A 14,172-nucleotide genomic window follows, 5' to 3' on the forward strand; every position below is an offset into this window, starting at 1 on the left:
AACATTGTATATAGAAAACATCAACAGTGGCTGGGAATTTAAAACGCTTGTTTCTCCCATAGAGAACAAAATATGCTAAAATAAGAGATTACCTATATATGTTATATATTAAGACAACAAAATAATTTATTACCTGTCACTAATAATTTATTAGTGACATTTCATGTGTTGCTGAGTGGGACGGACACCGTTACTAGTAAAACAAGACAGCAATGACTTTGATAATCAGTGAAACCCAAATACATTGTAGCTGTTACGGTGTGGACTACAAATATTTAAAACTCTAACATTAAGAATTAAAAAAATCCTACAACTCCCAGAAACCTCTACGGCGATTGGTAATGTTGTCGGCTGAGCGCACGCATGCGCACTACAGCCAATTGGAGTTTTTCGACGACTTAGCTCTTTTGACAGAACACCCATCCCCGTTTCCATAGTAACTGTCGGTTACACGCTCTTGAAAGTTGATTGGGACGAAATGTTATTGCTGATTGGTTGTCCTATAGCTCCTCCTTAAGGTTTTCGGTACTATGGTAACCGGACGCTGATTAGAGCGGTAGGTGGGCTGAAAACTTAGGGAAGATATTGAACAATAACAATAATAATAACTGCAAAAATGAAGCCGCAAAACGAGTGCAATATACGTAATACTGTAATGCACAATTTACTGTAGTACCTGTTGCATTGCAAATATCGTAATTCATAGTCACTATTTATTTTTTTGTTTTACTGCATAAATAAATATTAAAAGTTGAATTATACATAGAAAAAAAAGCAAAACAACAATGAAGTGCATTTAATTTGTGTTATCTGCCTTTGCTACAATTTACCTCTGGAAATGAACCTAACATGCTGTGGAGTTGATAAAAAAAACAGAGGCCTTTGAAGACAACAAAACTATGTAACTCCTAAGACAACAAAACTATGTAACTTTTGATAACAGAATGAAAGTCTGAAATGCTTATAGAACATTCGGTATGCAGATGTTTTGTGTGTTGTTCATTATGCAAATATTACATTTTCATGTGAACAGCTGTGATTGATGTATAATAGAAGTTTACATGGAGACAGGTGGTTGACCAGTCTGGAAATACAGAAAACTAACCAAATTTCATTTTTTATTTTCAGCTTTACCTGTTTATCAATGGGGAAAAAGACACTAAAGGACAAGACTGTAGGAGGCCTTGAAGATGATCCAAATGGTATAAATAACAACTATTTGTTATTACCAAAGTAATACTATAACTGACTAGCCATTCTACCCTAATTTTGTGAATAAGGTTTAACAGTTATTAAATAGGAGTATTTATTAATAATAGTGATACTAATTAAATTAATTAATAAGATAAATAAGTACTAAATAATGAACATCAGATTAGACCTCTGACATTGCAGCTCTTCATCAGATTAGACCCCTGGCATATAAAGTGCTGAGGAGGTTAATTCTGTGCCTGGCTGCCACGCTACCTGAAAGCCAGTAAGAAATATGACAATAGTAGCACCATTAGGATTGTCACCCTTGGTGCAGAACTCTCTCATTAAATATCACTCCATGTGCCACACATGGCATCTGTGCAATAGGTTGCTGTCCCCTAAGTTGGGAAATAATTGTAATTTTAACACAAGCGACCCTGTTCTCTAGGTGTGTTAAAGTACAGCTTGGGAGCTGCAGAGCACTGTCGGTCCCAACTAAAAACTGGCACTGATCTTATTAGCAGTGGTAGTCGCACAACGTAGCTTTGTGACTCCTGAGTGACACTTTAACTATATGCTTAACCCATTTGCGTGGGTTAAACACAGAGAGTTGCAGGGTGGCTAGTGTTAAAACTTCTAATGAATAACAGCATGCAGTTTTTTTCATTTGAATGGCCCTTTAAGAACTATATGGTAAATATAAATATATATATATATATATATATGCATGCAATTAAGCTGTCCTTTAGTAAAACACTCTTGGGTATGTTTATCTTATTCCCTTTGGTGTGATCAGTTAGGGTCAGAAATAATGAGCTCCACTGCTGATCTAAGCAGTCACTTTGTACCATGTAACAAGGACAGGGAAAGTATAGAACACTGTAGTATGCAGTGCTGTCCTTTCTATGGTAAGAGTAAGATTAATGCACCTAAAAGCACGTTATTTATTTTAACAACATTTTCACAGTTCATAATTATTATTATTATTTATTTTTTTTTAGCTACTGGGCTGCAGGAGCCATTAACATTCGGTAAGAAAACAATATTGGCCACATTTTTCACATGTGCAGCTACTTCCTCACTAATAATATGGGGCCTGGCATTGGTGTTGGATAAGATCTGTTTAACAATCAGCATTCCCGCAGGTGTTCCATCCCGCAGGTGTTCAGTGGGGTTAAGGGCAGCGGTCTGTCCAGGCCACTCCAGTTCTTACACATGCAAAAAGAATGCCTTGTTCAGTCTAAGAGGCACTTTTCAAAACATAATATACACATATGAATAATAGAATTTATATTTGTATTCCTCAGTTAAATGAGTTTAATGCTCTTTAGATTTCATTTTATGGTGTGTTTTTTTAAATTAAATAGGTGCAATTTAAATCCGTATTATTTGCTGTGTTAAATACAAAACTCTAAATGTAAAATAAATAAAAGTAGCATTTTTGCAGTATGTATTGCTCTGTATTTATGTCAACGTGCCATCCAGAAATGTAGTAAAAGCCTTGAAGCGTTCTACAGATTGTCTAATGGAATATTTACATATCAGCTCAGCAAAGGACATTGTATACCTTATAAATGTTGATCTTACAGCTCATTTTAAAATCTTTCACCTGAGGCCCAAAGTATAAAAAAGGCCACTGCATAATCATTCAAATACATACATTCATATACACACCACACACACACAATTTGCCAGTTTTATGGGCACATTTACTAACTGGCTATGCTGTAGTAAGTTGGTTAAGTATTTTCAGAGTTATTAAATATATTTTTTTTTAAAAAAAGGTCTCTATCCCTGCACCAATACTTTATTGTCTAGTAGGTGCTTTTTCTTTGGCTTGATAATAATAAAATCAGTAGTTGCTGATATATAAATGTTTTAAGTCACTTATTATTATATATTTTGAGCAACAGTTTTTGGTAGCAGAAGATTTTGTGAGTTGTAGTCCTAGATACTGGTCTGTATGGTGCTGTAATTCAGACTACACACAACCACACACACACACACATTATATGTAATGGAGTGTGGTTGGTGGCAGTGGCCATTTTCAGAATACTTAACCTCCATTTTAGAAATAATGCGGGGTTGAGTAGTGATTACTTCACATTGTAGGTGACTGACTGGATGACCTTAGCAGCCATGAAGCTGTTCCGTAACAATGATAGCTTGTAAAGCAATAAAGTCATTTTCCTTGGCAAATGTAAATATGTATCATATTTGCCAGTATTGAAGCAAATATGTCTTGATTGTTATGCAGATCATAATACATCTTTTTTTTTTTGTAATGGTTTTCAACAATATATTGTAAGTTAAAACATTATTCTGGACTTAAATAACCCATTTCTGTTTTTGTTCTCGTGTTCCTATATATCTGCGCTGCAATGTAAGTGAAGATAGAGCCATGTATCCTTCATACAGTGTAGACACAGGTGTAAAAGGGTGTTTTTGTGGAATGTAACAGAAGGGGTGATGAGGCCTGGCCTAATTTTCAGCTTCAACGACCTTTCATTATTATTATTTTTTGTGCTATAGGCATCATAAGAAATATACAACAAACACAATTATTTTCTTTTTTGTTTGATAGAAAAGTACCAGTGCACCGGTGACCTGGAACATGACTATCCCATGTTGTGTACTCTGATGGGATACATTGAATACCCAAAGTTGATATGTCGTCCGCCCACTCAAATTACATATCCCCGAAGTCCAACAGCATCTGAGAAAAACTTCATAGGTAAGGTATGCTTATATAATTAGTTATGGAATCACAAAATAAAGATAAACTGATACAATTGGAGAATGGGGACATTATTGTAATGACAATGCTTATACTTCATTAAGGAACAGCAGTCTACATAGGCATGGTGGAAAATTCACCTGTCTAATTCACATCTAAAGCATTGTTTAAAGGGACACTGAACCCAAATGTTTTCTTTCATGATTCAGATACAGCATGCAATTTTAAGCAACTTTCTAATTTACTCCTATTATCAATTTTTTTTTCATTCTCTTGCTATCTTTATTTGAAAAAGAAGGCATCTAAGCTTTTTTTTAGGTTCAGAACTCTGGACAGCACTTTTTTATTGGTGGATGAATTTATCCTCCAATCAGCAAGAACAACCCAGGTTCTTCACCAAAAATGGGCCGGCATCTAAACTTACATTCTTGCATTTCAAATAAAGATACCAAGAGCATTAAGAAAATGTGATAATAGGAGTAAATTAGAAAGTTGCTTAAAATTTCATGCTCTATCTGAATGAGGAAAGAAAAAATTTGGGTTCAGTGTCCCTTTAATGCTGGCCCTGCGGTAGGAGCACAGACTGATGTAATTACATTAAACAAATGAGGAAATTTAACATAGTGCTGGTAGTACAAATCTGCTTACCTGAGTAGAGACACTGATATGTATACATGTTCAGAGTGAAGATGTTGAGCATCATTATCTAGTGCAAGTTGCATATATATGTATATATGAGAGATCCATGAGATAGGGTATGTGTTATTGTGTGTGTCATTGGTTTTTCAACATTTTATTTGTACCTGTAGCAACATCACAATATTGTATGAAAATAAAGTATGGGGCCGTCAAACTTAAACTTAAAAGCTCTGTTTATATCAACACATCTAACCAGTTTATACTACTTTCCTAGTCATTTAACAACAACAAATAACTTACTGAACATCCGTAGCAGTGTGATTGAGGTAGGTGCAACCTCACGTAATGGAATTTAAAAAAAACAAAACATCAATCATCTTACAGTCACAACTGTGTGATGTTAAAACAAGAAATATGTATGTATGTGTATGTGTGTATATATATATATATATATATATATATATATATATATATATATATATATATATATATATATATATATATTTATAAGTGGAAAGAGCCCTTTGACATGTGTGTAAGTTGCTAAAATTACCCACAGACTTTACTGTATTCCATTACCATAAGATACTACCACTTGACTAAACAAAAGAACATGTGCATAATCTCAAGTTGTCCAAGGTTAGATACTCCAAAATAAAAGCTTACACTTTTTAAATAAATAAAAAAGTTTGACATCCTTTTTAAAACTTTAAATAGATAAGATAATGTCATCCCATTTTACAAGCATAGTAGTGATGTTATTCCTCACCTCCATGTTATCATGGGTGCCACCATGTTGAAATCTTGTTTTCACTGCATTACAGTGCTGATGTACGTGCACATGTGCAGCAACTCTCCTTTAGATACCTGCAGGGAAGCTTACGTTCCCATATATACCATAGGTGTAGAAAATGTATTAAGTGATGTACATTTGAACCCATGTTTTGGCTCCAATGCAAAAAAACTTTATTTATAAAGCGCCAACAGATTCCGCAGCGCTGCCCATGGGTACAACAAAAAAAGACTAAGCAGTTAATTAGGAAGGTTAAAGCTCATGCAGAAGAGAAGATAGCGCAGTCAGTAAAACATGGGGACAAAACATTCTTTAGATATATCAGTGAAAGAAGAAAAAATAAGGTAGGAATAGTAAAATTGAAATCAGTTGATGGTAGAATAATAGAAGGAGATAAGCAGATTGCAGACTGTCTCAATGATTACTTCTGTTCTGTTTTCACAAAAAATTGTGAAGATACAATGTCTACATTAAGGGATGCTACGAAAAATAGAAACAAGCTTAACAGTAATCTTTTTACAGAGGATGAGGTTTTGTTAGCATTATCAAAAATAAATATTAAAAAGGCAGTGGGTCCTGATAATATTCATCCAAGGGTTTTAAAAGAACTTCGATCAGTGCTAACTGTCCCATTAACTGATCTGTTTAATCAGTCACTATTAACAGGAGCTGTCCCAGATGATTGGAGAATAGCAAATGTAATACCTCTTCATAAAAAGGGCAGTAGAGAAGAATCTGGCAACTACAGGCCAGTTAGTTTAACTTCAGTAGTAGGGAAATTAATGGAAAGCCTCTTAAAAGAAAGAATTATGACTTACATAAAGACAAACAATTTAGACCAAAATCAGCATGGTTTTACTTCAGGGAGATCATGTCAGACTAATCTAATTGACTTCTTTGATTATGTAACAAAAGTATTAGACAAGGGTGGAGCAGTTGATGTAGCATACTGTGTCTAGATTTCAGCAAAGCATTTGACACCGTCCCACACAATAAACTAATTCACAAACTGTATCTCCTTGGTCTAGATTCAAAAATTGTTAACTGGGTGGAATGCTGGCTTAAGGACAGAAAACAAAGTGGGGGCTGTTACTAGTGGTGTTCCTCAGGGGTCAGTTCTTGGGCCTGTTTTGTTTAACATATTTATCTGCGATATCAGCAAAGGGCTACAGGGGAAAGTATGTCTCTTTGCAGATGGTACAAAAATGTGTAACAGAGTGGATGTTCCAGGGGGGGGTAGACAAAATGAGAAGTGATATACAACAATTGGAGGATTGGACAAACAACTGGGATCTAAAGTTTAACACAGCAAAGTGTAAAATAATGCATTTAGGGAAGAAAAATCCAAATGTTAATTACAGACTCAATGACACTTTACTGACTGTTACAGATGAGGAACAGGACTTGGGAATTATTATTTCAGATGATTTAAAACTTAGTAAACAATGTAGTAATGCAGCGAGTAAGGCTAGCAGAATGCTTGGATGTATTGGTAGAGGTATTTGCAGCAGAAATAATAAGGTTCTTATGCCACTTTATAGATCATTAGTTAGGCCTCATCTTGAGTATTGTGTGCAGTTCTGGAGGCCATATCTTCAGAAGGATATTAACAAACTTGAATCTGTGCAAAGGAGGGCTACCAAAATGGTACATGGTCTAAAAAATAAAACTTACCAGGATAGGCTCAATGACCTAAATATGTATAGCTTAGAGGAGAGAAGGGAAAGAGGTGATATGATAGCAACTTTCAAGTACATTAAAGGGTTTAGTAAAACTGAGGCTGTAGGTATTTTACATAAAATGGAAAATTCAAGAACAAGGGGTCATGAGCTCAAGCTAAAGGGTAGTAGATTCAGGAGTAATTTGAGGAAGCACTTCTTTACAGAAAGAGTGATTGATTTATGGAATAAACTTCCTCAAGAGGTAGTAGCAACAAACACTGTGGGGGACTTTAAAAATGCATGGGACAAGCATAAGGCTATCCTACGAACTAGATAAGTTTAGGTAAGGTCGGGCAGACTTGCTGGGCCTATGGCTCTTATCTGCCGTCAATATCTATGTTTCTATGTTACAAAGGTAAAAGTACAACGGAGAAACAATACAATAAAAGACAACATTTTACAGACAAATACAGGGGGAATTGAGGGCCCTATTCCCGTGGGAATTTACAATCTAGATGGGTAGGAGGATGGTGAGAATGATATTAGTGAGGAGATAGATGAGGGCAACTGTTAGGTAAGTGAAATGCATTTGTTATTGAGTCGGGTGATAAGCTTCCCTGAACAAAAAGGCCTTTAGGAAGCGTTTAAAGGAGGACAGGTTAGGGGAAAGTCTGACTGCTCAAGGAAGTGCGTTCCAGAGGGTTGGTGCCGCACGAGAGAAGTCCTGTAGTCTTGTATGGGAGGAGGTGATGGTAGAGGATGTAAGGAGCAGGTCATTGTTGGATCTTAGGGGGCGGGCTGGAGTATATTTGTTGATGAGCGAGGACAGGTATGGTGGGGCAGTATTGGGGAGGGCTTTGTAGGTCAAGGTGATAATTTTGAATTTAACTCTGTTGTTAATGGGGAGCCAGTGAAGGGACTCACAGAGAGGTGCAGCAGATTCAGAACGTCAGGAGAGGTGGATTAGCCTGGCAGAGGCATTTAGGATGGATTGAAGGGGGGAGAGGCGGGAGAGAGGGAGGCCAGTTAGTAGGTTATTACAGTAGTCAAGTTGGGAGATTACCAGGGAGTGGATTAGCTGTTTAGTAGTTTCAGCGCTCAGAAACGGACACATTTTGGACATATTGCGTAGGTGGTTGCGTCAGGATGAAGAGAGCAATTGGATGTGGAGATTGAAGGACAGATTTGAGTCAAGTGTGACTCCAAGGCAGCGGACTTGTGGTGATGGGGAAATAGTGATGCCGCCAACAGTGATAGAAAAATTATATATGATAAATTAAGGGCAATTTTTCTTTTGGTCCCATAGTTTTAAGCTTGTAACAAAGTAGTACATTAGAAGTTTCAAACCATGTGAGATATCAGTTTGTTTCTGTCTTTTGCATAATACTTTGTTTCCTTGCAGACGATTCAGATGTTGCATCTCAGAAATCTGAACAATCTCATATATCAGACAAGCTAGATAAATCAGTGGAAGCTACTAAGACGGCACTTGAACTCATCGAAGAAAGATTTTCTTCTCTCAAACCCAATATCTATGTGGATTGGGAAACCAAAAATGGAAGACTTGTCAGAAAAATATCTATTAGAGGTGAGAAAACTACTGCGGCATCCAGGAATTTCATGCAAAAAGGACATTTAAAACATGTCAGCCAGTCAGAAATATGTCAAAATATTTATAGTGCAATTCCTAAAAAGTGATATTCTAGTGCAAACTATTCTGGGCCTATATAGACCTAGAAATCTTTGCTAAGTTAAAGGGACATGAAACCCAAAAATGTTCTTTCATGATTTAGGTAGAACATACAATGTTAATGGGACACTGAACCCAATTTTTTGTGTGTGATTCAGATAGAGCATGAAATTTTAAGCAACTTTCTTATTTACTCCTATTATTACATTTTCTTCATTCTCTTGGTATCTTTATTTGAAATGCAAGAATGTAAGTTTAGATGCGGGCCCATTTTTGGTGAACAACCTGGGTTGTCCTTGCTGATTGGTGGATAAATTCAGCCACCAATAAAAAATTGCTGTCCATAGTACTGAACCAAAAAAAAAAAGCTTAGATGCCTTCCTTTTCAAATAAAGATAGCAAGAGAACGAAGAAAAAATGATAATAGGAGTAAATTAGAAAGTTGCTTTAAATTGCATGCTCTATCTGAATCACAGAAGAAAAAATTTGGGTTCAGTGTCCCTTTAAGCAACTTTCCAGTTTACTTCTATTATCAAATTTGCTTCATTCTCTTGGTATTATTTGTTGAAGGAGCGGCAATGCACTACTGGTTTCTAACTGAACACATGGGTGAGCCAATGACAATTGGTATATATATATATATGAAACCATCAATCATCAACTAGAACCTAGGTTCTTTGCTGCTCCTGAGCTTACCTAGATAAACCTTTCAGCAAAAGATAACAAGAGGAAGCAAATTAAATAATAGAAGATATTGGAATGAAAGAAAAAAATTGGGTTTCATGTCCCTTTAAAAACCTTATTTCTTTTTACACTAGGTACAGGATGCTTGAAATGCTCAGAGATTACCATTTACTTCAAACTTCTATGATGATCCTGGGTAAAAAAAAAAAAAAAAAAAAAGCCAAGCAGCTTTCTTTTTCCAGCATATTTATTACAAACATACTTCACAAACTATTTTGGGACTATATAGTTCCAGAATAGTTTGCCCTGGAATGTCCCTTTAATATTACTACTAACTGTAAATGGGGCATTAATTAATGTATATTTCAGTATTGAATTCTCAAAATACATCCTTTATTATAAAATATTTGTTGGAATGAAAATTATTTGAAGCAGATGACAGTAGTGTATGCAAATTAATTTAACTCATTATGCACAATTTTATTTTAAGAATTGTACCATAATGATTAAAATAGCATTTAATATTTAATTACCTGATAAATTAATTTCTTTCATGAGACATCACTTGTGGGAATTCCCCTCCTGACTGGAGTAGGCAAAAACACCAAAACATACTAGAGCTTTAAATTCCTTCCACTTGCCCCTAGTTCTCAGTTATACATATAGCCAAGTAGTTGGAGGAAAGAAAAAAGTATAAAAGATAAAGCGGGACAAATGAAGTGCAAATCAAGTACTTCCACCAACTATACAAAAGAAACAACAGGGCTTGTGGAGTTTCACTATCTGATGGTGAGAGTCCATGAGACATCATGGGCTCCATTTATCATCCTGTGGCGGATAGTGGTGGACATATTCACCCCTGTCCGCCCAGTTTCTCCTCTGGAGGACAGCAATCCACTACCCACATTTACCATTGCACACAAGTGCTCCTGTGTGCTTGCGTGCAACTCCACACCCTGCCTGCGCATAGGCAATCACATGCGGGCAGGAGCTGTCAATCTCCCTGGTTGGACGAGATTGGGGAGATTGAAATTCTCCAACTAAGTGGTGGAGAATAGGGCAGGGAAGCAATGTTCTGATGACCGCTGCTTGAAAAAGGGCTTGATAAATCAAGCCCCATGTGTGGAAATCTATACCCAAGCATTGAAGTCCACGAGATCACTGTAAAATATGGGGGGCTAAGGTAGGTACGTTACTGATCAGGCACTACAGTTCACAGACGTTTCCTGTTAAAAGCATACACATCGAACTGATAAAACTTTGAAACAGTATGCAAAGAGGAGCAAGTAGCTGCCTTACAAATCTGTTCCATTGAAGCTTATTATGAAAGGCCCAACGTGGCAACTGCTCTAGTGGAACGAGCAGTAGTGCGTTCAGGGGGAGTATTCCCCGCAACTAGATATGCTTAAGAATTAATGTCTTGAGCTAAGCAGCAAAGGTAACAGCCGTTGTTTCATGGCCCATCCAGGGCCCAGAGAAATTAACAAAAAGAGAAGAAGAAAATCTGATATCCTTTGTGGCTTCCACATAGATTTTTAGAACTCTCACAATATCCAGGTTATGATGAAGTCACTCCTTAGAATTCTTGTTAGTTGGACATAAAGAAGGAACCACAATTTCCTGGTTGATAGTATCTGTAGATACTACCTTAGAAAGAAGTTAATAACTAGTGTGAAGAACTGCCTTATCCTGATAAAAAAAAATAATCAGAAAAGAAAGTTTACAATATAAAGCTGAAACTCTCCGGGCAGAAGAAATGGGCAGGAGAAAAAGAACAGCATAAAAGTTGAAGGTCTAGACCATGCATAGGTTCCAAAGGAGGTGCTTGAAGAATCATGAAAACCAGATTAAGGTTCTATGGAGGAGAAACTGGAGAAATAACTGGTTTAATTCTTATCAGAGCCTGAACAAAGGTCTGAATATCAAGAAATGTAGCATTCCTCTTTATGGAATAAGAAGAATAGAGCTGAAATTTGACCCTAAAGAGAATTAGCTGACAAGCCTTTATCCTGCAGGAACTCCTAGAACTCTTGGGATTCTAAATTAATTCCAATGGTATCCCCTGCGAGGTCACCAGGACAAAAATGTTTTCCCAACCTTATGATAAATAAGCCTGATTACAGGTTTCCTAGAATCAAGGTGTAAATTACCTTATCAGAAAAAAATCTCTCTGGAATAGCACTAAGCGTTCAATTGCCAGGCTGTCAGATTCAGAGTTTTGAGATCCTGATGGAAGAAAGGCCATTGATAAAGAAGATCCTTTCTGAGAGGAAGCCTCAGAGGAGGGCACAATTACATTTTAATTAGATCCACAAACCAAATTCTGCAAGGCCATACTGAAGCAATCAGGATTGCTGAGGCTTGTTTCCGTTTCATTCTGGCTATCACCCTGGATAGCCACACAAATGGAGGAAAGATATAAATAAAGTTGAATGACCATGGCATCTGTTAGATCCACCTATGGATCCTGAGACCTGGCACAATATTGGAGTAGCTTGTGATTCAGGCGAGTGACCATGTGATCAATCTCTTGCAAGCCCCAACTTATCACTATCTGATGTAAAACCACACCCCTGGGTGAAGATACTGGTGACTGAGAAAGTCTGCCTCCCAATTGTTCACACCAGGGATGTAAACAGCTGAGATCCTGCAATGGCAATGTTCTGTCTAAATGATAATGTGACACACTTTATTCATCACTAGGGAAGTGCAAGTTCCGCCTTGATTATTGATATAAGCCACTGCTGTGACATTGACTGGAATCGAAGAAAAGATTCCTGCCTGAGTTTGGGCCAACTCTGTAGAGCCCTGAAGATTGCTCGTAGTTCCAGAATATTTATTGGTGACCTTGTCCAAGTTTTTAGCGCAGATGATAAAATAAGGCTGCATTAAAGTCTCTAGTATCTCCAGAGAGCCATAAAGCTGGCCATGCTAAATTAAAATAGACAGTAACCTCAGTTTGACTAAACGTAAAAGTGCCAAAGTGCTTAAAAATGCTATAGAAATTGTGTGGTGTATAAATATATGTCCCAGACTATGTGAATCATTTGTACATGATTATACTAATAGTCAGTAGGCTATGGAGGTGCAAAGTACTTACCTCTCAGCAACTTTGTCCAGTGGATGGGCCCATCCGAGGCAGTGGAGCATGGTGCCAAAGATCTCACAGATAACAGAATTCTACCACCTTGTGGTGGGCTGTGGATCTCACAAGTAGAAGCACACTGTAGATCAGGTGATTGGCAGATAAATTCCACATTTAACCTGGGAGACATTTTCACACTGGGAAAATATTTTTCACTGTCTGCTTGAAAACTCCTTGTCCAGCCCACTATGTAACATATACACTCTAGGGCACTGGTTTTCAAACCTGTCCTCAGGCCTCCCTAACAGGCCACATTTTGTGGATATCTGAACTGGAGAACAGGTGAAATAATCAGCTGATTAGTAAACATTGTTATTTAACCTGCTCTCTTCCAAGGTAATCATAAAACCTGGCCTGTTGGGGAGGCCTGAGGACAGGTTTGAAAACCAGTGCTCTAAGGAGAAATGAATCTCATATCGGTTAGAGAACCCCTCTTAATGACAAGTAGATCAGCACTTCAGAATTCACCTTACTCCATCAGAGGCAAAATAATGCATGAGTATTCAGGGTAAGCGGGAAGGAGTTAAAACTCTTGAATGTTGGAGTATCTTTGCCTCCTCCTAGTAGCCTATAAAAGAAAATAAATAAATGATATATATTAATTACAGTGTATATATATATATATATATATATATATATATATATATATTCACAAGAATAAATACGGCTGTGAAAAGAGCCAAATATGGCTTGCGACCATTTTCTTTTGCATTTGTTAGCTCCTGAAGTGCATGAATACACACACACACACACACACACACACACACATATATATATATATATATATATATATATATATATATATAATATTTTATAAACAGTTTTGTAACCTACTCTAAAGGTTTTACTGGAAACATTACTAACAAATTCTATTATGCAGGCTGGAAGATAGAGGAGAAGATGATTTGTCTTTTGGCAAAATGCCTTCCTCCTGTCGTTGATCTCTACACACTAAGGTGAGGATACCACTCTGCAATTGATATACCATGATCAAGATCTCTAGACTAAATCACTGTGACAGAAATCTTGAAAAGCTACCAAAGTGCCAAATTCAGGTTTGAGCAGAAGCAATGAAAAATAATTCACCTTCATCAGAATATACTTTGCATGAAAATACACCTTAATAGTTTTCACATTAAATATTCTCCATCTACTACCAATATATACACATGATTTTGTTTTCATGCGGTTGTTGATAACAATGGTTCAGATCTTAACTAGTTCAAATAGCCACCATCAAGCAGATAATAAATATTGATGATTCCCACAACCCATTTATGTTTTTTGTATTTTTAACACCTTGACCATGTATATTTAAATAACTACTTTAGGACACTTTTATAAATGATTTAATATATGAAGCTCACCTTGACTAGATCATCGATATGTCTTTCATTGGGTGGTAGATTGTGGATCAATATATCTGAGTGTTTTTTTAATATTTAGGGCACAATCGGATAACTTTAGTGTAGGAATGAGAGTTTTACTTCAAAATAAAGTAAAGCCCCCCCACACCCTATGAACAAAAAAAAAGTTTTTTGTGATGGGAACATCAAATCTTCAGACTCTTTTCAGACACTTTTAAAGCACATAGGGCATATTACATTTGGCATATACATTAAATATTTT

General features: G+C 36.6%; 1 protein-coding gene across 2 annotated transcripts in view; it reads left to right on the forward strand.

Moving 5' to 3' along the window:
* Positions 1-393: 393 nt before the first annotated feature.
* LRRC71 (leucine rich repeat containing 71) overlaps positions 394-14,172 on the forward strand; it is a 91,208-nt gene continuing 77,429 nt past the window's right edge. For both annotated transcript variants that reach the window (XM_053695831.1, XM_053695839.1), the window contains exons 1-6: positions 394-556; positions 1,129-1,202; positions 2,196-2,225; positions 3,779-3,928; positions 8,427-8,612; positions 13,424-13,499. In XM_053695831.1, coding sequence (XP_053551806.1) covers positions 1,145-1,202; positions 2,196-2,225; positions 3,779-3,928; positions 8,427-8,612; positions 13,424-13,499 — 500 coding nt within the window. In that variant the 5' untranslated portion in view covers positions 394-556; positions 1,129-1,144. The remainder of the gene's footprint in view (positions 557-1,128; positions 1,203-2,195; positions 2,226-3,778; positions 3,929-8,426; positions 8,613-13,423; positions 13,500-14,172) is intronic.

This window comes from Bombina bombina, chromosome 1 (genome assembly GCF_027579735.1).
Source record: "Bombina bombina isolate aBomBom1 chromosome 1, aBomBom1.pri, whole genome shotgun sequence".
Lineage (NCBI taxonomy): Eukaryota > Metazoa > Chordata > Amphibia > Anura > Bombinatoridae > Bombina > Bombina bombina.